This window comes from Rana temporaria, chromosome 7 (assembly GCF_905171775.1).
Source record: "Rana temporaria chromosome 7, aRanTem1.1, whole genome shotgun sequence".
In the NCBI taxonomy this organism is placed as follows: Eukaryota; Metazoa; Chordata; class Amphibia; order Anura; family Ranidae; genus Rana; species Rana temporaria.
This window is the reverse complement of record NC_053495.1, coordinates 35,995,872-36,019,840: the sequence shown is the minus strand read 5'-3', so window position 1 is coordinate 36,019,840 and position 23,969 is coordinate 35,995,872. Positions and strand designations below refer to the sequence as shown.

Here is a 23,969-nt window from a genome sequence, read left to right as displayed (position 1 = left end):
CACCCTGCACCTCTGGACCCCTTTACATTACACAGCACCCTGCACCTCTGGATCCTTTACATTACACAGCACCCTGCACCTCTGGACCCCTTTACATTACACAGCACACTGCACCTCTGGACCCCTTTACATTACACAGCACCCTGCACCTCTGGATCCTTTACATTACACAGCACCCTGCACCTCTGGACCCCTTTACATTACACAGCACCCTGCACCTCTGGATCCTTTACATTACACAGCACCCTGCACCTCTGGACCCCTTTACATTACACAGCACACTGCACCTCTGGACCCCTTTACATTACACAGCACCCTGCACCTCTGAACCCCTTTACATTACACAGCACCTCTAGACCCCTTTACATTACACAGCACCTCTGGACCCCTTTACATTACACAGCACCTCTGGACCCCTTTACATTACACAGCACATTGCACCCCTTTACATTACACAGCACCCTGCACCTCTGGACCCCTTTACATTACACAGCACACTGCACCTCTGGACCCCTTTACATTACACAGCACACTACACCTCTGGACCCCTTTACATTACACAGCACCCTGCACCTCTGGACCCCATTACACAGCACACTGCACCTCTGGACCCCTTTACATTACACTGCACCTCTGGACCCCTTTACATTACACAGCACCCTGCGCCTCTGGACCCCATTACACATCACACTGCACCTCTGGGCCCCTTTACATTACATTGCATCTCTGGACCCCTTTACATTACACAGCACCCTGCACCTCTGGACCCCTTTACATTACACAGCACCCTGCACCTCTGGACCCCTTTACATTACACAGCACACTTCACCTCTGGACCCATTTACATTACACAGCACACTGCACCCCTTTACATTACAAAGCACACTGCACCCCTTTACATTACACAGCACCCTGCACCTCTGGACCCCTTTACATTACACAGCACACTGCACCCCTTTACATTACACAGCACCCTGCACCTCTGGACCCCTTTACATTACACAGCACCCTGCACCTCTGGACCCCTTTACATTACACAGCACCCTGCACCTCTGGACCCCTTTACATTACACAGCACACTGCACCTCTGGACCCCTTTACATTACACAGCACACTGCACCTCTGGACCCCTTTACATTACACTGCACCTCTGGACCCCTTTACATTACACAGCACCCTGCACCTCTGGACCCCATCACACAGCACACTGCACCTCTGGACCCCTTTACATTACATTGCACCTCTGGACCCCTTTACATTACACAGCACACTTCACCTCTGGACCCCTTTACATTACACAGCACACTGCACCTCTGGACCCCTTTACATTACACTGCACCTCTGGACCCCTTTACATTACACAGCACCCTGCACCTCTGGACCCCATTACACAGCACACTGCACCTCTGGACCCCTTTACATTATACTGCACCTCTGGACCCCTTTACATCACACAGCACACTGCACCTCTGGACCCCTTTACATTACATTGCACCTCTGGACCCCTTTACATTACACAGCACCCTGCACCTCTAGACCCCTTTACATTACACAGCACCCTGCACCGCTAGACCCCTTTACATTACACAGCATCCTGCACCTCTGGACCCCTTTACATTACACAGCACCTCTAGACCCCTTTACATTACACAGCACCCTGCACCCCTTTACATTACACAGCACCCTGCACCTCTTTACATTACACAGCACCCTGCACCTCTGGACCCCTTTACATTACACAGCACCCTGCACCTCTTTACATTACACAGCACCCTGCACCTCTGGACCCCTTTACATTACACAGCACCCTGCACCTCTTTACATTACACAGACCCCCACAGCTCTGGACGCCTGTATGTTACACAGACACACCCCGTAACAGTTCTGGACCCCCTGCATGTTAATCAGACACAGACGAACATGACTGCAAGAATGTTGCCTTGTTCAAGCAACCAAGAATAAAGATGACCTAACAGGTTGCCGAACTCATTAAGCATGGGGTCAATACACTCTAAAGGAGTGTTTCCACTCAGCTTGTGAAAAGGGTTATTGAGCAGTCCTCTTCAGACTCTCCTAAAGGGAAGATACGGATAAATATGACTGCAAGAATGCTGCCTTGTTCATTCAACCTAGGATAAAGATGACGACACCTAGCAGGTTGTCCCATTCATTAACATGTGGTCAATACACTCTAAAGGAGTCGTTTCCACTCATCCTGTGAAGGGACAGGATCCAGGAAAGTGGCACATGTCTCCTACCTAGCTCGTATTAAGGAAGGGCTGTCCACCCTGCTCTGCTGGGATGTGGTCCCTGTGTTCACATGCTAAAGGCATAGTTCAGTGATGGCGAACCTTTTTGAGCCCGAGTGCCCAAACTGCAACACAAAACCTAATTTTTTTTTGAAGTGCCAACACTGCAATTAAACATGAATACCAAGGTTTTCGTTTAGAAAAATCAACTCGTACACTTGTCCAAACTAATTAACAGCTTTTGTTTTAAAAGAAAAACACAATAACAGAGCTTTCTATTAAACATTTTTTTTTTATTGAAAAAGATTCTCAACAACTGTACTTGTGCATGTATTTTTGGATAAGGATACATTTGCAGATCGCTGGTAAAGATGCCTTTGCTGATCGCTGGTAAGGATGCCTTTGCTAGGCATTTTCAAAGATGGCTTTGCTGGGCATTTCCAAAGATGGCTTTGCTGGGCATTTTCAAAGATGACTTTGCTGGCCATTTTCAAAGATGACTTTGCTGGGCATTTTCAAAGATGACTTTGCTGGGCATTTCCAAAGATGGCTTTGCTGGGCATTTCCAAAGATGGCTTTGCTGGGCATTTCCAAAGATGGCTTTGCTGGGCATTTCCAAAGATGGCTTTGCTGGGCATTTCCAAAGATGGCTTTGCTGGGCATTTCCAAAGATGGCTTTGCTGGGCATTTCCAAAGATGGCTTTGCTGGGCATTTCCAAAGATGGCTTTGCTGGGCATTTCCAAAGATGGCTTTGCTGGGCATTATTAAAGATGCCTTGGTAAGGCATCTTTAAAGATGCCATTGCTGGGCATTTTTAAAGATGCCTTGTCTGGGCATTGGTAAAGATTGGTAAAGATGCCTTGGCTGGGCATTAGATGCCTTGGCTGGGCATTGGTAAAGATGCATTTGCTTACACAAGGGATAGAGATCTACAATGCTGTGATGGGTACAGGCACAGTATACTTTGCATAGCTAAAAGACATTATTGAACATAAGCAGAGGATGAGTCTAATGATCTATTGCTGGGCATTATTAAAGATGCCTTGGCTGGGCATTGGTAAAGATGCCTTAGCTGGGCATTGGTAAAGATGCCATGGCTGGGCATTATTAAAGATGCCATGACTGGGCATTTTTAAAGATGCCTTGGCTGGGCATTGGTAAAGATGCCTTGCCTGGGCATTATTAAAGATGCCATTGCTGGGCATTTTTAAAGATGCCTTGGCTGGGCATTGGTAAAGATGCCTTGCCTGGGCATTATTAAAGATGCCATTGCTGGGCATTTTTAAAGATGCCTTGGCTGGGCATTGGTAAAGATGCCTTGCCTGGGCATTATTAAAGATGCCATTGCTGGGCATTTTTAAAGATGCCTTGGCTGGGCATTGGTAAAGATGCCTTGCCTGGGCATTATTAAAGATGCCATTGCTGGGCATTTTTAAAGATGCCTTGGCTGGGCATTGGTAAAGATGCCTTGCCTGGGCATTATTAAAGATGCCATTGCTGGGCATTTTTAAAGGTGCCTTGGCTGGGCATTGGTAAAGATGCCTTGCCTGGGCATTATTAAAGATGCCATTGCTGGGCATTTTTAAAGATGCCTTGGCTGGGCATTGGTAAAGATGCCTTGCCTGGGCATTATTAAAGATGCCATTGCTGGGCATTTTTAAAGATGCCTTGGCTGGGCATTGGTAAAGATGCCTTGCCTGGGCATTATTAAAGATGCCATTGCTGGGCATTTTTAAAGATGCCTTGGCTGGGCATTGGTAAAGATGCCTTGCCTGGGCATTATTAAAGATGCCATTGCTGGGCATTTTTAAAGATGCCTTGGCTGGGCATTGGTAAAGATGCCTTGCCTGGGCATTATTAAAGATGCCATTGCTGGGCATTTTTAAAGATGCCTTGGCTGGGCATTGGTAAAGATGCCTTGTCTGGGCATTGGTAAAGATGCCTTGGCTGGGCATTGGTAAAGATGCAATGACACATTTTTGTTTTTTTCATTTTAGCCCTTTGGATTCTTCTTTGCAATTCTTGTAGATTATAATCTACAGCAGCTTCCAGACCCAGCAGAGCAGTGGGCATTTTTAAAGATACCTTGGCTGGGCATTTTTAAAGATGCCTTGGCTGGGCATTGGTAAAGATGCCTTGCCTGGGCATTATTAAAGATGCCATTGCTGGGCATTTTTAAAGATGCCTTGGCTGGGCATTGGTAAAGATGCCTTGCCTGGGCATTATTAAAGATGCCATTGCTGGGCATTTTTAAAGATGCCTTGGCTGGGCATTGGTAAAGATGCCTTGCCTGGGCATTATTAAAGATGCCATTGCTGGGCATTTTTAAAGATGCCTTGGCTGGGCATTGGTAAAGATGCCTTGTCTGGGCATTGGTAAAGATGCCTTGGCTGGGCATTGGTAAAGATGCAATGACACATTTTTGTTTTTTTCATTTTAGCCCTTTGGATTCTTCTTTGCAATTCTTGTAGATTAGAATCTACAGCAGCTTCCAGACCCAGCAGAGCAGTGGGCATTTTTAAAGATACCTTGGCTGGGCATTTTTAAAGATGCCTTGGCTGGGCATTGGTAAAGATGCCTTGCCTGGGCATTATTAAAGATGCCATTGCTGGGCATTTTTAAAGATGCCTTGGCTGGGCATTGGTAAAGATGCCTTGTCTGGGCATTGGTAAAGATGTCTTGGCTGGGCATTGGTAAAGATGCCATTGCTGGGCATTTTTAAAGATACCTTGGCTGGGCATTTTTAAAGATGCCTTGGCTGGGCATTGGTAAAGATGCCTTGCCTGGGCATTATTAAAGATGCCATTGCTGGGCATTTTTAAAGATGCCTTGGCTGGGCATTGGTAAAGATGCCTTGCCTGGGCATTATTAAAGATGCCATTGCTGGGCATTTTTAAAGATGCCTTGGCTGGGCATTGGTAAAGATGCCTTGCCTGGGCATTATTAAAGATGCCATTGCAGGGCATTTTTAAAGATGCCTTGGCTGGGCATTGGTAAAGATGCCTTGTCTGGGCATTGGTAAAGATGCCTTGGCTGGGCATTGGTAAAGATGCAATGACACATTTTTGTTTTTTTCATTTTAGCCCTTTGGATTCTTCTTTGCAATTCTTGTAGATTAGAATCTACAGCAGCTTCCAGACCCAGCAGAGCAGTGGGCATTTTTAAAGATACCTTGGCTGGGCATTTTTAAAGATGCCTTGGCTGGGCATTGGTAAAGATGCCTTGCCTGGGCATTATTAAAGATGCCATTGCTGGGCATTTTTAAAGATGCCTTGGCTGGGCATTGGTAAAGATGCCTTGTCTGGGCATTGGTAAAGATGTCTTGGCTGGGCATTGGTAAAGATGCCATTGCTGGGCATTTTTAAAGATACCTTGGCTGGGCATTTTTAAAGATGCCTTGGCTGGGCATTGGTAAAGATGCCTTGCCTGGGCATTATTAAAGATGCCATTGCTGGGCATTTTTAAAGATGCCTTGGCTGGGCATTGGTAAAGATGCCTTGCCTGGGCATTATTAAAGATGCCATTGCTGGGCATTTTTAAAGATGCCTTGGCTGGGCATTGGTAAAGATGCCTTGTCTGGGCATTGGTAAAGATGCCTTGGCTGGGCATTGGTAAAGATGCAATGACACATTTTTGTTTTTTTCATTTTAGCCCTTTGGATTCTTCTTTGCAATTCTTGTAGATTAGAATCTACAGCAGCTTCCAGACCCAGCAGAGCAGTGGGCATTTTTAAAGATACCTTGGCTGGGCATTTTTAAAGATGCCTTGGCTGGGCATTGGTAAAGATGCCTTGCCTGGGCATTATTAAAGATGCCATTGCTGGGCATTTTTAAAGATGCCTTGGCTGGGCATTGGTAAAGATGCCTTGTCTGGGCATTGGTAAAGATGTCTTGGCTGGGCATTGGTAAAGATGCCATTGCTGGGCATTTTTAAAGATACCTTGGCTGGGCATTTTTAAAGATGCCTTGGCTGGGCATTGGTAAAGATGCCTTGCCTGGGCATTATTAAAGATGCCATTGCTGGGCATTTTTAAAGATGCCTTGGCTGGGCGTTGATAAAGATTTGGGATGCTTTTGCACAATTAATGTGATTTTTGCTGTTGTATGCATGCTGATAACTTGTCAAACCTTGGCTCATACTCCGTTAGTTTGAGAGCAACACATACAGCACTCAAATCATCTGTTAGTCTATTTCTGGCATCACATTTGATATAATTCAATGCTGAAAACAGCTGCTCACAAGCATAGGATGACCCAAACAAAGTAAGGAAAGCAATCCCAAGTGTTTTCATTGCCTTAAAATTATTTGGCAGAGAATTCCACACTTTAAGTATTTCATTTTCTGAACTAGCAACTGTGCTGTCTTTGGTCATCCCTTCACACTCCATCTTTTCAAGAGTGGCACGCAGGTCAGAGAATTTATTTTTCCAGATAGAGCTTTCTTGAAATTCCAGTAGCTCCATTTCCAAATTTTCTAAATCTAACCAGTGTAAGCAGGAAAGATCAAGTTCTTCAAATTTGGCTTTATCTGGAGAAGTAAGAAAACTCAGGGTTGTAGTCAGAATCTTCACCCGTAATACGTAGTGACCCCAACCACCAAGGCCTGTGGCGTGCCTTGGCCTAGCTGGACGGTACGCCTAAAAGAGGGCATACCCTGAATATGAGAAATGAATAACTAAGCCTATACCTGAAAAAGGGGACCGGGAGGGTGGGTAACAGGAACGGAGGCCGACGCTGGACCCGGCAGAGAAGGGAGGATAAGTACTCCCCCAGACTCCGCCTACAAACACAGGCCGGCCTCCGTCCAGCCTTCCAACTTGTAGTCAGAATCTTCACCCGTAATACGTAGTGACCCCAACCACCAAGGCCTGTGGCGTGCCTTGGCCTAGCTGGACGGTACGCCTAAAAGAGGGCAAAAGACACAAGATAGGTAATGAAGCTTTATTGAAAACAGAGTACATTAATCCAACAGGGTGGCAAACGCCCTACGCACCTCCAAGTGAGGTTCAGGGATATATCTACTATAGCAGGAGGAACTCCAGCGACCCATGTGCTTGATGATGTATGACGGGACCCCTTGCTTGGATGCTGCGGACGCTGCCCCAATTCTAAAGGAATGTCCGGAAAAGCGCCCTGGATTCAGATGCAGTTTGGCAAGAAGAATCCTGACGTGCCCAATGAATTGTTTGGCGGTGATAGGATGCGCAGGAAAGGGGAGCAACGGACTATCCCGGGGTGAGTTTGAGAATACCCTGCAGAGAGAGTCGAGCACCTCAACCGGGCACCAGCGATTGTGAGTCTGATAGTACTTTACCACAAACCCCTGACCAATCTGCCTGGTCTTGTTGTTTGGGAGCTGTAGCTCGTAATGCTCGGGAAACCTGGTCAGACTCCCTCTGAGCAAAACTGGAGCATGGCAGCTGGCTCTGGCCACCTCCCCGGGACGGAGGAACCCAAAGAAGCTGAGGTGGATGGCAGCTTTAAGGACCAAGCTGGGTCCCATACCAAAAGGGGAAGAGGACAGAATATCCGACAGGTCGCGGAAAATCTGCCCGGTAATGGGTTGCCGGGATAACCGTGAGGACCCCTGAGTTCTCTGGATACCCCTCAGCACGGCTTTTAGAGGGTGAGCAGCAAAAATGGACGGCCTGTCCGGCACTTGTAGGGACCTGAAATGCTGAACCCCTGCCAAATATGTCTTGATGGTTCTGGCCGATAAGGTTAGCTCACTATGGCAATAAGCAGAAAACGACATGAAGTATGAAGAATCTGTGGGACCCTCACACGGAAATAGAGACATGAATCTGAGAAAAACCCTCCAACCCGTGGTATATGCCTTCAGCGTGTTCCTGGACAACGACCTGTTGGCCAGCTCGACCGCCTGCGACCGGAAAAAACTTAATCCATGACCAACAGTGCAAAGGGGGGAATTGGCTGGCCCGTCCGATCTGCTGCCGGATGCTGAAAGAAAAATTGTGGCATGTTGAGCCGAGATAAGGCATCTGCTGCACCGTTCTGATCTCCCCTAATAAACTCCCCCTGGAAATGAAATTTATACGACAAGCCCAGCCAAGTCAGCTTGCGCATAAATGACATGATCAAAAGGGATCCTGACCTGCCTTTATTGATAATTCTGGCTGTAGCCAAATTATCCGTAAAGAATATGACTGACTTACCTGCCCAGCCAGGGCCCCAAGTGACTGCCGCCGCCAGGATTGGGTAAATCTCAAACAATGCAGAAGTGAGAGCAAATTTTGGCAGATGGGACACCTCTGGGGGCCAGCGACTAGCTAACCATTGCTGACCAAAGATGGCGGAAAACCCGACCGAAGCGGCAGCATCAGAAAAAACTCGAGGGGAATTCTCTGAAGGCTGCGGGATGAACATGGAGATACCATTCCAGCGACAGAGGAACTGATCCCACATGATCAAATCGGCTTGGGCATCCCTTGGCAACCTGACCGGGGAGTCCGAATCCTGACCCTGGGGAAGCACAGCCAGTAACCTGGACACAAACGCCCTACCCTGAGGAATGATCCTCATGGCATGGTTGAGCATCCCCAAAAGAGACTGCAAGTCCCTTTTTGAACATACCGGGGAACGGACAAACTGATGGATGACCTGACGAATCCTGGCCAGCTTCTCCAAGGGCAGGCTAGCGACCATAAGCTCAGAGTCCAGCGTGATCCCCAAGAAGGTGATGACCTTGGCTGGGCCCTCCATTTTATGAGCTGCTAGCGGGACGTCTAACCCTGAAAATAAACCCGTAAGCACCTGCAGATCCCTGGGTGGGCGCCCAGGGTCTTCCAACAACAGGAAGTCGTCAAGGTAGTGAATGACCCTTTGACAACTACCGTAGTCCTCCAGGATCCAATGCAATGCCCGGGCAAAGGTGTCAAACAAAAACGGACTGCTTTTTGAACCAAACGTTAATTTGGTAGCGAAAAAATACTGCCCTCGCCATTTGATACCATGCCACTGCCAGAGGGCCGGACTAATGGGAAGTAGTTTAAAGGCGTCAGTGATATCCGCTTTGGAAAGCCAAGCACCCCTACCCAACTGTAGGATGTGTTGGATAGCCAAGTCAACAGATGCATATTTTAGTGAAAATTCCTCGGAGGGGATGAGTGAGTTGAGGCTAGGAATATGAGAGGAATGAGGCGCAGACAAATCGTAAATTAAACGGAATTTATTAGAAAATTTGCCGGAGACCACCCCGATGGGGCTCACCCTCCACATGGAAAAGGGGGACGATGAAAAGGGGCCGATGAGGAACCCCTTGGCCAGCTCTGCTAGAAGCAACTCGTCGACCATCACTGGGTTGTTCTCTGCAGACCTTAAATTATTACACTCGAAAGTTTCTGTTGGCAGGGTGATGAGGCCAGTATGAAACCCTGCCGAAAACCCTTCCAGCAAAAACTGCCTGACTGCTGGTGCTGGGTGGTCCTCAAGGAGATCCCCAAGCAAAGAAACGTTGACTCGGCTTAGTCAGGCTGTGCTAATTGGCTTGATCAAGCAGGCGGACTTGGGGTGGGCCCTGAAGCAGTTAGCGCAGACATGCAACAATCTACACTGGTTGAAATTGCAACCTGCATAATTGTAGTTGTTACACAGCTGCGCTTTCCCAAGGTATCGTATGGGTCTACCCAACTTGTCCACCTGCCCCAGGGTTCCAGCAGACCCCCCTGCCACTTGCCTGGAGGGCCCTACCTGACTGGAGGCTTCCACATTGGAGCACCAGGCCGTGGTATGAGCCGAGGACTGGCAGCTGGTACATACCGGGGATTTTTGACCAGCAAAGTGTCTGCAAAATAGCTCCATGTCAACGGCCCCCCACCATGACACCACCTGGAACTGAGCCCAGGTAGCTGCCACCTTAGCCGCAAAGGATCGGTGGTAATCATAAAAAATTGTGCCACCGTATTTATGGGCCAGATCCACAACCTTGTGAAGATAAAGGTCCAACTCCTCCCTTCTACCTGGGCTAACAGCGCAGATGATATCCCTAAAAATACCAAAAGCCAGCACAAATTCCGGTACACTGAGTTTCCGACTCAGCCTGGGGTCTTTGGTCTTTAGAACTACAGATACCTCCCCACAAGAAAAAGATTTGTTCTCCGACACATCCTGAGCCGCTATGAGCAGGGAGGCCAAGTTAACATCTTTCCCCTCCAAGATGTCCTTTTTGATGTTGGCCGGGATGAAATGGGCTGGAGATACCACAGGTGGGGCAGCCGACGGAGATGGTACCGCTGAAGGGAAAGTAGCGACATTACCTGCGGCTGGGCTTGGGAGCGCTAACGCTGGGGATGCTGCATCCACCACGGTAGAGGCTGGTATTACTGTACTAGCCACGGCCCGGGCCTCCATCACCTCCATCCTTTCCTGCAACTGGACCATGGAGGTAGCCATTGTGTTTAGCAGCGCATGGACCTGTACCAATGCGTTATGCACCGTCGCATGCTCAGCGCTGGTGGCGGGAGATGATTGTGACAGGGGTGGGAAGCATAGCCTAAACAGTTCTGCTTTCCTAGCCGAAGAGGGGAAAGGAATGCCTTTGCGGCGGAGTTCAGCCATGAGTCTGGGTACGGTCCAACTTCTCAAGGACGGTGAACTTCCGAGCTCCGAACCCCCGCGAGGCGGTGTAGGCGGGACGAACGAGAAGTCCTCGCTATCAGCCACTTGAGACATACCGAAATCTAAAGAGACAAACTTCAAAGAATAACATGAAAGCCCTCGCCCCTCAGCCAGCCCAAATGCGTGACAGCCTAGGTGGCCGGAAATAGCGCGTGATCTACCAAGCGGGACCCCGACCCTGAAATGATGAAACGAAATGAGCGAAATGAGTGAGCCCGAGCGACCTGCAGCGCGACAACAGGTAATTAAAACGAACACTCAGGGCTACGATACCCACAGGAGCGTGGTGGGTATGTATGAATGAGAAATGATGGTGCCATACCAGACATGAGATGTACGGCGAGAAGATTGTGGTCCAACAATCAATTAATGACCCTCAGCCTGTACGGAACTGTAGACGTGACAGAACCAGAAAGCAATATGGACCTGGAAAAACTAACTATACCCCTAAAAGCGAGCAAATACGTACCAGCTGACACCGGGAAGACACTGTAATCCGACCTGAAAGAGTTAATACCATGTACCGATGGAGAAATGAGCGCAAGAAATGTATAACCAGACAACAGAAATGAATGAGGTAACGATGTGAAATTGCCGCCCTAAGCGACCGCATCCCCCACCCGAAATGCCCAGTGAGGTGGCAACTGCCCTCTTTGTAAGATTGAAGCAAACGCATGACCGATTGATCAATGAAAAAACCGCACGTCCGACACACTGAAGATGACCGACCTATCAGTGAAGTCGCATGACAATTTACCATTGACAGATCGCATGAGATTACCCAAACCTAACTTATGACACGTACTGACGATATGTCGCCTGACAATCCCTGAAGACTAAAGTATGATGATCTGCCAAGCCAAAACGCAAGACCGTCCTGACCAGACAAATCGCATGGTAGTTAGTTCATGGCAACCGTGCAGTTACCCCCCCTTCGCATGACCGTTTGTCAGATAAATCGCATGACCATTTCATCAGACAAATCGCCTGACCGTTTCAACAGACAAAATCGCATGACCGTTTCAACAGACAAAATCACATGACGTTTCATCAGACAAAATCGCATGACTGTTACCTCAGACAAAATCGCATGACTGTTACATCAGACAAAATCGCATGACTGTTACATCAAACAAAATCGCATGACTGTTACATCAGACAAAATCGCATGACTGTTACATCAGCATGACTGACCAATCGCATGATCGATACATCGGACAAATCGCATGACCGTTTCGTCAGACAGATCACATGACCGTTTTCCGACAAATCGCATGACTGTTTACCAAGAAAACATGACTGTTTTAACAAGACAAACGCATGACCATTTATAAGGAAAATCGCATGGCTGTAGTAAGATGAATCGCCTGGTCGTGCCAGATGCCCATGATGAATTCCCCCCACAACTGATGTGACAGATTTTTCCCCCCCCCCCCCCTCCCAAGACTGGCAAATCTGCATGGAAAATAACATGACACAGGGTAGTCAGTTTACCAATGATACCAATGATAAGCCAGATGAACATGACACCAGCATGCAGGCAGATACCAGGAAGCCCCCCCCCGACCTCTAGCCCCTCCAGCCAGATCTGGCGACATGCCTGACCCCCCCCCCCCTTTGAGTTTATCCCCCTGCGAGGCTCCCGAGGGTTTCCCCTGTGGATGCTGAAATGAGCGCCCGGCCCACCCCCCCCCCCCCGCTGCCACGAGGCGCACCTGCGGGCGAATGTAAGCGGCGGACGCAAGTCCCCAATGCTGGACGCGGCCCCCCCCCACGATACCTGACAGCCCTCGAGGCCTGGAGACACACTGGAGCCGCGATCTCAGCTCCCTCCACGCTAGTCGGCGCACAGCAATGACGTCGGCGGTCGCGGCGGAAGTGACGCACATCAACAGGAACGGAGGCCGACGCTGGACCCGGCAGAGAAGGGAGGATAAGTACTCCCCCAGACTCCGCCTACAAACACAGGCCGGCCTCCGTCCAGCCTTCCAACTTGTTTCCATCTTACGGAACTGTACAAATCTGTTGCCAAAATTCTCCTTTGCAACTGCTATAATGCTAGAAAATTCTTTGTAGATTTCATGATGGTTTGGATTGTCTGTAAATGTTGTAGAATTTTCCAAATGCATTTTTAGATTGGGAAAATATTTCAGCTGCCCACTTTCAAGGTCTCTTTCAAAAACCTGCAGTTTTCTCTCAAATGTTCTGATATCACAAAACATTCTTTCTGCTGTTTTCCCTAAACCTTGCAGTTTTTTGTTCAGGACATTGAAGTGTATTGTAAAATCAGTAAAAAACATGAGATTGGTGAGCCAGGTCATATCAGTGAGCTGTGGATATTCCTGCCCCTTGTCATTCATAAACAGCCTAATTTCATCCAAACAGGCTACAAATCTCTCCAAGACCCGTCCTCTGCTTAGCCATCGTACATTATTGTACATAAGTAAAGTATTATACTGTGCCTGTACCTCATCAAGAAGTGCTTGAAACTGTCGAAAATTAAGAGCACGAGCCATGATGTAATTCACCATTTTTGTGACATCCTTGAGGATATCGTCTAATATTTTGCTGCTTTCCTTGGCACAAAGAGCTTCTTGATGTATAATACAATGAAATTGAATGACTGGGTGCTTTGCTTCTTTGACAAAAAACTGTATGAAACCAGATGTTACCCCCACCATGGAAGGTGCCCCGTCACTAGTAACTGAAACCACTTTTTCTGGCCTTATGTCTTGTGAGACAAAAGCCTCCATCACAGCATTGTAGATATCTATCCCTTGTGTTCTTCCAGGCAAAGACAACAGTTTCATGAGCTCCTCTCTCATGGTGTCACCAACAGCATAACGCAAAATTACTGCTAGCCTTGCATGATTATTTATGTCTGTGCTTTCATCCAAGCACATGGAGTAACAGGCTGCCTTTTGTAAGTCAGTGGTGAGCTGCTGACTAACATCACTTGCCATACGCAGGACTCTATCTTTAACAGTATTTCTGCTAAGTGGCATTTCAGAGATTCGTTGCTTAATTTTGTCCTTGTTTGGAAATTCATGAAAAAGGGAATTACTCACAGCCAACATGGCCGTTTTGATAAAATCGCCATCAGAGAGGGGCTTTCCATGTTTTGCTATGCACAGTGAAATTTCAAAGCTGGCATTTGCCAGATAATTTGTTTTAGAAAGATAGTTGCAAAAACTACGATACTGGCAGTGATATCTCTTCAATTTCCCATCAAGAAACTCTTTTCTTTCAGCTACACCAAGTTCGGCAACACTTTTGTGGTTGGTATCAAAATGACGTTTGACACTAGATGTGCGAGATACCACACTTTCACTACACAGAACACATAACGCTTTCCCATTGCGTTCAATCACTCCAAATGACTGTGTCCAGGTCTCTTGGAATGATCTTCCACTATCTGTTTTTAATTTTGCTTTTTTTGATGTACTCATTTTTGGTTGTTCATGTCTACAAAAAACACAAAATGTATAAAATAAGGATGGATGAAGCACCCAATACAAATCTATCCCTACCTACCTATACCAAAAATATTATTGCAACATTTCACAAAAAAGGTAGAACAACTCACGGTTTTGTAGACAGATATACATCGTCCAATATCCTGTGAAACAAGAAGTCGCGCTGTGCCGCTGCTGACACCGCTATGCTGGGTCTGGAAGCTGCTGTAGATTCTGAATTGCAAAGAAGAATCCCAAAGAGAGGGCTGTAATGAAAAAAAAAATATGTTTTCATTGTTGTCCATAGGGACACAGGAAACTACCATAGCCCGGGGGCCAGATGTGACCCTTAGCAACTTACGTTTCTGTAATGTAGACAGATATAAGCTCAAATCGTCCAATGTCCTGTGAAACAACAAGGCGTGCTGTGCCGCTGCTGACACCGCTCTGCTGGGTCTGAAAGCTGCTGTACATTCTACAAGATTTGCAAAGTAGAATCCCGGAGAGAGGGCTGTAATGAAAAAAAAAATATGTTTTCATTGTTGTCCATAGGGACACAGGAAACTACCGTAGCCCGGGGGCCAGATGTGACCCTTAGCAACTTACTTTTTTTAATGTAGACAGATATAAGCTCAAATCGTCCAATGTCCTGTGAAACAAGAAGTCGCGCTGTGCCGCTGCTGACACCGCTCTGCTGGGTCTGGAAGCTGCTGTAGATTCTACAAGAATTGCAAAGAAGAATCCAAAGGGCTAAAATGAAAAAAAAAAAAAGTGTGTCATTGTTGTCCATAGGCCAGGACACAGGCCCAATAACAGCAATGATGGGGGTTATATGTTTGCAAATGACACCTATGCCCAATAACAGCAAACATATTACCTCCCTCATTGCTGTTTTTGGGCCTAGGTGTCATTTGCAAACATATTACCCCCCTCATTGCTGTTATTGGGCCTAGGTGTCATTTGCAAACATATTACCCCCCTCATTTGCAATGAGGGGGGTAATATGTTTGCAAAGGACACCTAGACCCAATAACAGCAATGAGGGGGGTAATATGTTTGCAAATGACACCTAGGCCCAATAACAGCAAACATATTACCCCCCTCATTGCTGTTATTGGGCCTGGGTGTAATTTGCAAACATATTACCCCCCTCATTGCTTTTATTGGGCCTAGGTGTCCTTTGCAAACATATTACCCCCCTCATTGCTGTTATTGGGCCTAGGTGTCATTTGCAAACATATTACCCCCCTCATTTGCAATGAGGGGGGTAATATGTTTGCAAAGGACACCTAGACCCAATAACAGCAATGAGGGGGGTAATATGTTTGCAAATGACACCTAGGCCCAATAACAGCAAACATATTACCCCCCTCATTGCTGTTATTGGGCCTGGGTGTCATTTGCAAACATATTACCCCCCTCATTGCTTTTATTGGGCCTAGGTGTCCTTTGCAAACATATTACCCCCCTCATTGCTGTTATTGGGCCTGGGTGTCATTTGCAAACATATTACCCCCCTCATTGCTTTTATTGGGCCTAGGTGTCCTTTGCAAACATATTACCCCCCTCATTGCTGTTATTGGGCCTGGGTGTCATTTGCAAACATATTACCCCCCTCATTGCTTTTATTGGGCCTAGGTGTCCTTTGCAAACATATTACCCCCCTCATTGCTGTTATTGGGCCTGGGTGTCATTTGCAAACATATTACCCCCCTCATTGCAAATGACACCTATGCCCAATAACAGCAATGAGGGAGGTAATATGTTTGCAAATGACACCTATGCCCAATAACAGCAAACATATTACCTCCCTCATTGCTGTTTTTGGGCCTAGGTGTCATTTGCAATGAGGGGGGTAATATGTTTGCAAAGGACAACTAGACCCAATAACAGCAATGAGGGGGGTAATATGTTTGCAGAACAAAGTTTCCCAAGTCAGTCAGCAACTGTCAGAACACCCACCAGCGAGATTAGCTAAAGTAATTGTTCAGCAAAATTTTACATTTTAGATTGGGTGATGTTAGCAGGGCAACCCATAAAACGACCCAGGTATCCCATGTCTAAATAGTATTCGAGTAATAAGTATTCTTACCTTTGTCTGCAGCTGAATCAAACTGCGCAATGAAGAAGATGGCTTCACGAGTCTTGCAGCTCTTTCCCGCCGTGCGTCTTCTCCTCATGCTCCCAGTCACGCCCAGCAGCACGTCAGGCAGTGGATGATCTGAGAGCTTTCATTGGGTAGCAAGCTAACACGTGACCTCCGGGCGCTCATTCTAAGTTACGCCCACTCGGACACGTCACCGCTAGCACAGGGTAGTGTGGGAAATGTAGTTTCTAGTTGCGGTTGACGATTTAATTTTTTTTTCTTTGACATTTCTGCATTGTCACCGCGTGCCCACCAAAACAGCTTGCCGTGCCGGGAGCGGCACGCGTGCCACGCGTTCGCCATCACTGGCATCACCAGCAGAGGCAATCCCTGATAAACTATGCCATAGTTTATCAGGGATTGCCTCTGCCGGTCTCTGGGGCGGCATATGAGGTGTAAATTACTCTCAATGGGGAAGCAGTGCAATATCACGGCTGGATTGGACACTTGCCTTAATATTGCGGAGCTGCTGAGCTTCCTTATGGATGAGGCACTGAGCTTCAGCTTAATAGTGATTGAACAAGCTCAATGGGCCAGATTCACATAGAATCCGGCTGCGCTGCGGCGGCGTAACGTATTCCATTTACGTTACACCGCCGCAAGTTTACAGCGTAAGTGCTTGATTCACAAAGCACTTGCCTGTTAACTTGCGGCGGCGTAGCGTAAATCCGCCCGGCGCAAGCCCGCCTAGTTCAAATGGGGCGGGCACCATTTAAATTAGGCGCGTTCCCGCGCCGAACTTACAGCGCATGCTCCGTCCCTAAAATTACCCGACGTGCATTGTGCTAAATGACGTCGCAAGGACGTCATTGGTTTTGACGTTAACGTAAATGGCGTCCAGCGCCATTCACGGATGACTTACGCAAACGACGTGAATTTTCAAATTTCGACGCGGGAACGACGGCCATACTTAACATTGGCTAGACCACCTAGGGGGCATGCCTATCTTTACGACGCGTATCTCGACGGAAACGACGTAAAGTTACAGCGACGGGCAAAGCGTACGTTCGTGAATCGGCGTAACTAGTCATTTGCATATTCTATGCCGACCGCAATGGAATCGCCACCTAGCGGCCGGCCTAGAATTGCAGCCTAAGATCCGACGGTGTAAGTCACTTACACCTGTCGTATCTTAGGGAGATCTATGCGTAACTGATTCTATGAATCAGGCGCATAGATACGACCCTCGTATCTCAGAGATACGACGGCGTATCAGGAGATACGCCGTCGTATCTCTTTTGTGAATCTGCCCCAATATTTTTTGCCTGCCTTCTGCAGAAAAACAAATGCCAACCCCAAATAAAGACCAGCGCTAACACAGAAGGTAGGGGGCAGTGCCCATCTGCTTTCTAGGCAAGCAGCCCTTTCAGACTCTTCCAGAGAGAGAGAGAGAGAGAGAGAGAGAGAGACGCGGGTGAACATGATTGAATGAATCCTGCCTTGTTCAAGCAGTCAGTGATGGAAATGACGCAGACCAAAAAGTTGTCATAAGGGGTTGTAAAGGTTCGGAGGGGTTGTAAAGGTTTTTCTTTTCTAAATTGGTTCCTTTAAGCTAGTGCATTGTTGGTTCACTTACCTTTTCCTCTGAATTCCCTTTTAAATGTTTTTTTTTCCTTTGTCTGAATATCTCACACTGGCCCAGATCCACAAAGATCTGCCTATCTTTAGGCAGGCGTAGCGTATCTCAGATACACTACGCCGTCGTAACTTAGAGCGTATTTTCCGTATCCATAAAGAATTTGCTAAGTAAGTTACGGCGGCGTAGTGTAAATGTGTCGGCGTAAGGGCGCGGAATTCAAATGGCTAAGATGTGGGCGTGTTTTATGTCAATACATCTTGACCCCACGTAAATTACGTTTTTTTGGAACGGCGCATGCGCCGTCCGTGGGGGTATCCCAGTGTGCATGCTTGAAATCACGTCGCAAATAGTCAATGCTTTCGACGTGAACTTAATTTACGCAAAGCCCTATTCGCGAACGTTTTACGCAAACAACGGAAAATTTTACGCTGTCCCGACGTCCATACTTAACATTGCATACGCCTCATAGACCCAGGGGTAATGTTACGCCGAAAAAAGCCTTACGTAAACGACGTAAAAAAATGCGACGGGCGGACGTACGTTTGAGCATCGCCGTATCTACCTAATTTGCATATTCCTTGTGTAAATCTACGGAAGCGCCACCTAGCGGCCAGCGTAAATATGCACCTAAGATCCGACGGCGTACTAAGATGTACGCCAGTCGGATCGAGCCCACATTCAGTCATATCTTGTTTTGTGGATACAAAACAAAGATACGACGGGGCATCTTAGAACTTACGCCGGCGTAAGTTCTTTGTGGATCTGGGCCGTCCCGTTTTTCCTCTGTAAGCTTGCCCCCATGTACTGGCTGGGGGTTAGTCATTCAGAACAGCTTACTGAGGAAGAACAGGAAGTGAGAAATTCAGACAAAGAAAACAAAGACATTTTTTTTTAGAAGGGAAATCGAAGGAAAAGGTAAGTGAACCAACAATGCACTAGCTTAAAGTAACCTATTTAGAAAATAAAAAACAAACCTTTACAACCCCTTTAAGCATGTGGTCAAAACACTCTAAATGAGTTGTTCGAACTCCCCTTGTACAAGAGTCATCTGTTCTGGCAAGGTCCAGTTTTCCTTCAAAAACTAGTAACTGATCTCAAGAGCTTTCTCAGGCAAACCAACTTTCTTCAGACTCTTCCAAATAATAAGATGCAAGTGAAGACGACTTTTATCCACTTGTTCCAGTGAGATGCCTCAAGATAGAAGGAAAGCAGGGGAAGTACTGTATTTTTCAAGTGCCTCCGAAGGCCACTTTGCAATTTTCCTATGGTGACTGAATTAATGGAGCAAACAAGCATGTTTTCACAGCAGATGTCAAAATGATGCCTTTGTGAAGAGAGAGGTGTCCAGCATTTGGAGTCACCCCTTTTGCTCAGGGTGTCCCTTATGGGTTTGACCAGATACATTACTTTACCATTAGAAGATGATGTGGCCTTCAAGGAAGAACTCATTCACTGAATTTGTTCATAGAAAATTAAGCTTCAATTGACGGCAAGGTTCTGTGATTGTGGACAGTCTGGCTTCCTGCCTCAAGATATATGTCTGTATAGGGTATAAAGAACCCTATACACTAAGTCCTTCCTGGCGGACAGCGTTATTCTCCTCCTTCACTTGCCTTATCCTTCCATTTTTCTTTTAAATGTCCTTATTTCTTATGAGAAATGCTCATTTCCTGTTCTTCTGTCTGTAACTACACACCGTAATGCAAGGCTTTCTTCTTGGTGTGGAGAAAGCCTCTTGAGGGGGGAGGGGGCAAGCAGGAGTGTCAGGACACCCACTAACACACAGCTCCTTTCTCTATCTGCAAAGTAGAGAGTGTCCTGACCCTCCTGCTCGCCCCCTCCCCCCTCAAGAGGCTTTCTCCACACCAGGGAGAAAGCCTCGCATTACTGTGTGGAGTTACAGACAGAAGAACAGGAAGTGAGGATTTCTCAGAAGAAATAAGGACGTTTTAAAGCAAAATGGAAGGATGAGGTAAGTGAAGGAGAACTGCACTAAGGTAAATGAAGCTATTTAGGGGGGGAAAAAATCCTTTACAACCCCTTTAAGGCAGAAAACAAGTACTGCACAAAAGATATGAGTTGCCGTCAAAGCTTTTATTTATCTTTTACAGATTTTTTTTTTTTTTGGTGATGTTCTGCTTTAAAGTACACTTGTGACCAGTCTAAGGACCTCAACATTTTTACATATTAATAACACTGCAAAATAAGCTTTTCCTGAACACACACTTTGTTTAAATTATTTCACCAACAGGATGTATATGTCTTGAAAAATGTGGAGAATCTCTTTAAACTAATGGGCATACAAATCATGAGCTGTAGATCACTAGATCACTTGTAAATAACCTAATGATGCAATATCACCTTAATTCCCTTGTCTCCAGTGCTGAGTCCCATTAGTGTGGACACTCTTAGCAGCAGGCCATTTATTATCCAGCCCTTATCCAGTACAAATTATACACAGCTGAATGGAAATCTGATGCAACAAAGAGAATTGCATCAGCCACAATTAGAAAATAAAGGCAAAGTGGTTAGGACAACTTCTCCTGGGCCTAAAGGAACTAGGAGCAATTTGCAAAGAAACCCACCATACCCCCAAAACTTCTTAGGGACTTGTGCAAACAGCAGTCCAAGGCAGGTATGCCTCCTAGTTTGGTTTTATTAAAAAATTTCGAACGAATTCCACATTTTCAGAATGATTAGAAATAGACCGATTTAAATTCTATGTGAAGAATAGCTGGTTGTTAGACCGCTTTCACACTGACTTTTTCAGGCCCTTTAGCGTTAAAAAGAGTGCATGTAAAGCGCCTGAAAGAAGCTGCATCTGCAATCCCAATGTGAAAGCCTGAGTGCTTTCACACTAAAGCGCCTAAAAAACGCCCCAGTATGAAAAGCGTTAAAAAAAATCGCCTGTAAAGTGCCGGAAAGAAGCCTCATCTGCAATCCCAATGTGAATGCCCAAGCACTTTCACACTGAGGCGCTGCGCTGGCAGGGCATCAAAAAAAAGTCCTGCAAGCAACCTTCCCATTGAGGTGCTTTTTTTAACGCCAAAGCGCCTGAATAATGCCCCAGTGTGAAAGGGGCCTTAGTGGAGCTTTACCAGCATTTTTCGGGCGCTGGCAGTGTGAAAGGGCTCTGAAAGCACTCGGGCTTTCACATTGGGATTGCAGATGAGGCTTCATTCAGATGCTTTACAGACACATTTTTTTTAACGCCAAAGTGCCTGAAAAACGCCCCAGTGTGAAAGTGGGCCTAAGGAACGGCCTGCGAAGCCATCTGCCATGTCCTTGACAAGCAATGAACTGTCCGCAGGCTTTCCTACCGCGTGCCTGGCTTTGCGGCAGCTATTGGGGAAAGGACTCCTGGACACCTTTCTTCAGGGGGTAGCGCTGCATAAGATTTAAAGCCTAGCTTCAACTCAAAGTGAAAAGTTTAGGTATGAGTTTTATAGCATAGTTACTATAGTCTAGCTTGGACCAATGTAAGTATGCATATTTAGCACTGTCATCATTCACAGAGCACCTTGAATTTTATTTCAATACATACAAGTCCAGACAAGGTGAAGTGGCAGGCAGTGATGGCACGATCTCAACCTCATTGAATCAGAAAGTGCCTTGTATTCATTAGGGAAAATACAAGATGTTCCATTGGTTCAGCCTGGACCAGTGTAAAGCCTTGTACACACGTCCGGTTTTCCCAACGGGAAAACTTTAAGGAGAGCTTTTGGCCGGGAATTCCGGCCGTGTGTATGCTCCTCTGAGTTTTTCCGACAGGAAAACTGCCCAAAAACCGCCGGAGAACCAGCTCTCTCCCCCCCCCCCCCCAGAAAACCGGTGGACTTTTGCCCGGCGTTTTTTGGCAGTTATCCTATGGGAAAAACTGCGATGGCGCATACACACGGCCGAGATTCCCGACCAAAGCTCCATCGCAGTTTTCCTGTCTGGAAGACCTCTCGTATGTAGGAGGAAAGACTGACCGAGCAGCTTCTTGGCTTTCCCCTCGGGATTTCCGACGGGAACTTTTCCCGTCGGAAATCCCGCACGTGTGTACGGGGCATTAGGGTATTTTCACACAGGACAGACTCTGGCTGTGATCCACTTGCTCAGCAGGGGGGACAGCCTAGTGTGACGTCATCGTGCTACCTGAAAGTCTGGGAGAAACTATTTTGTACATCTGCCGCAGTTTGTTTACAAAGCGCTTTTGATACATTTTAAATGTAAGTTTTATTCTACTCTTAATAAAAAGTTTCACAGGTATACACTATCTGGAGTTTTTCATTTATATTTCTATGACCACACTTTTATTTATGATCGCGGACTCTGTGGTACCCTTCATGAGGAGTGGAGTATTTCTAAGGATCCTGTTTGGAAAGATTTTTATGAGCCCTTTGGGGTTGATGTGCCTTCTGAACTTTCTGTTACCAGAAGGTCATGACTGTCTGGTAAGCCTATAAGATATTACTTGGTGGAGGACCTTTTAATTTTTCTTTGAGACACCTTCATCTCTTAACAGCTTACCTGGGTCGATGCTGCCACTTTCATCACGTTTTCTGTTGGACATCCATTTATTTAGCAGGGATCTGTTTTCTTATTCCCGCTGAGCTGGCGGAGGAAATGTCCGTGTCCACTCTGCTTATGAAGAGGGGACACAGACACAGCCCGCTCTACTCCATGGGTGGTCGGATTTAAACAGACTGCTTGTCCGTTTACACCTGACTGCCATCCGTTCCGATCCCAATCTGTCTGTTTTTTGGCAGATAGGATCAGTTTGGATGCAGGTGGGTGTAAATAAACACCTGTTGCTTCATAGAGAAAAGCAGGGGTTCTATTCAGGTCTGCCCTAAAAACGAACAGGCGGGCCCGATTAAAAACGTTCGTGTGAAAGGACCTGTATTATGCAATACAATTTATGCCTAAACTTCAGCTTTAAAATAAAAAATAGAAAATGTGAAAATAGTGCGCATACCAAATATAAATACAAATGAAAAATGCAGCAAACTCAAAAATGTTATACAAACATAAATATCATAAGCCAAAAAGTGGAGTTGCGCTACAAAAAGTGAATATGCCTTATTAAGGTCATGTATGAAAAATTGTGTGAATAGGTTCACACAATTTTTCATACATGACCTGAATAAGGCATATTCACTTTTTGTAGCGCAACTCCACTTTTTGGCTCAAAATAAAAAATACATTGTCCAACAGGAAAAACATCTTACAATGCAATACTCACCTTAATTCTGACACTGTAAGAAGACCTATGATGTAAAAAGACAGCAGATTTTTGGAAAAAAGGTATGTCAGGGGTTGAGGTATGTGTACTTGTTCATTCATGGCTGTTCTGCTTTATTGCTCTTTTCACACTTTAATAGACGGGTCAATAAAAATAGATTAAATATCTGCTACAAGTTTACACAATTGCCAGATTTTAGGACGTAGCGTGTTCTATTTTCCACCTTTTTTAATTTGTCCTTTTTACCCTGGCAAAGTGATGTATTGGCGCTCATTCAGTATTAATCTGGATAATCTGGTGATCTAAGGATGTAGAGGAGCCATCCTATGATTAAGTCTTGGTCACATGACGAAACGCGTCAGTGAGCGGGGCCACGTGATGTCATTGTGCTTGTCGTGTTTTCCGGCCAACTCCGGCATCCATCCAGGGATGCTCATCCTTAAGGGGACCTTCAATTTTAAAATTTTCGCTTTATGTGAATCACCTGGTGAACTAGATGTCCCTAGTGCACAACATTTGTCAGTATTTTAACCCTTTTTTAAATAAAAAATGACATCTTTAATACTGCACCATGATGGTCTCCCCATTTTCTCATGCATTTGTGGTGATGGGAGTCTCGCCATTATATCGATACAATATATAATAACAGTGGGTCTGAAGATACCTGTGGATT

At 46.3% G+C, this 23,969-nt stretch overlaps 2 protein-coding genes across 2 annotated transcripts in view; one reads left to right on the top strand and one right to left on the bottom strand.

The window, feature by feature from the left end:
• The window catches only part of TAFA4 (TAFA chemokine like family member 4), a 301,486-nt gene that overhangs the window by 57,942 nt on the left and 219,575 nt on the right, over positions 1 to 23,969 (top strand). The gene's annotated exons all lie outside the window — the stretch shown is intronic.
• LOC120945212 (general transcription factor II-I repeat domain-containing protein 2B-like) lies at positions 6,258 to 13,390 on the bottom strand. The gene is made up of 2 exons (XM_040359199.1): positions 12,880 to 13,390; positions 6,258 to 6,801 (listed from the first exon to the last, which is right to left on the bottom strand). The coding sequence occupies exons 1-2, from the start codon at positions 13,325 to 13,327 to the stop codon at positions 6,332 to 6,334; spliced, it is 918 nt and encodes a 305-aa protein (XP_040215133.1). The 5' UTR covers positions 13,328 to 13,390; the 3' UTR covers positions 6,258 to 6,331.

What these genes read in the sequence shown, in the direction of transcription:
- LOC120945212 (XM_040359199.1), bottom strand. Translation starts at nt 13,327, where the DNA reads ATGTACAATAATGTACGATGGCTAAGCAGAGGACGGGTCTTGGAGAGA. An exon ending in GTTCCGTAAGATGGAAACAA is followed by an intron (nt 6,802 to 12,879) that starts GTTGGAAGGCTG and finishes TTCTGACTACAA; the next exon opens with CCCTGAGTTTTCTTACTTCT.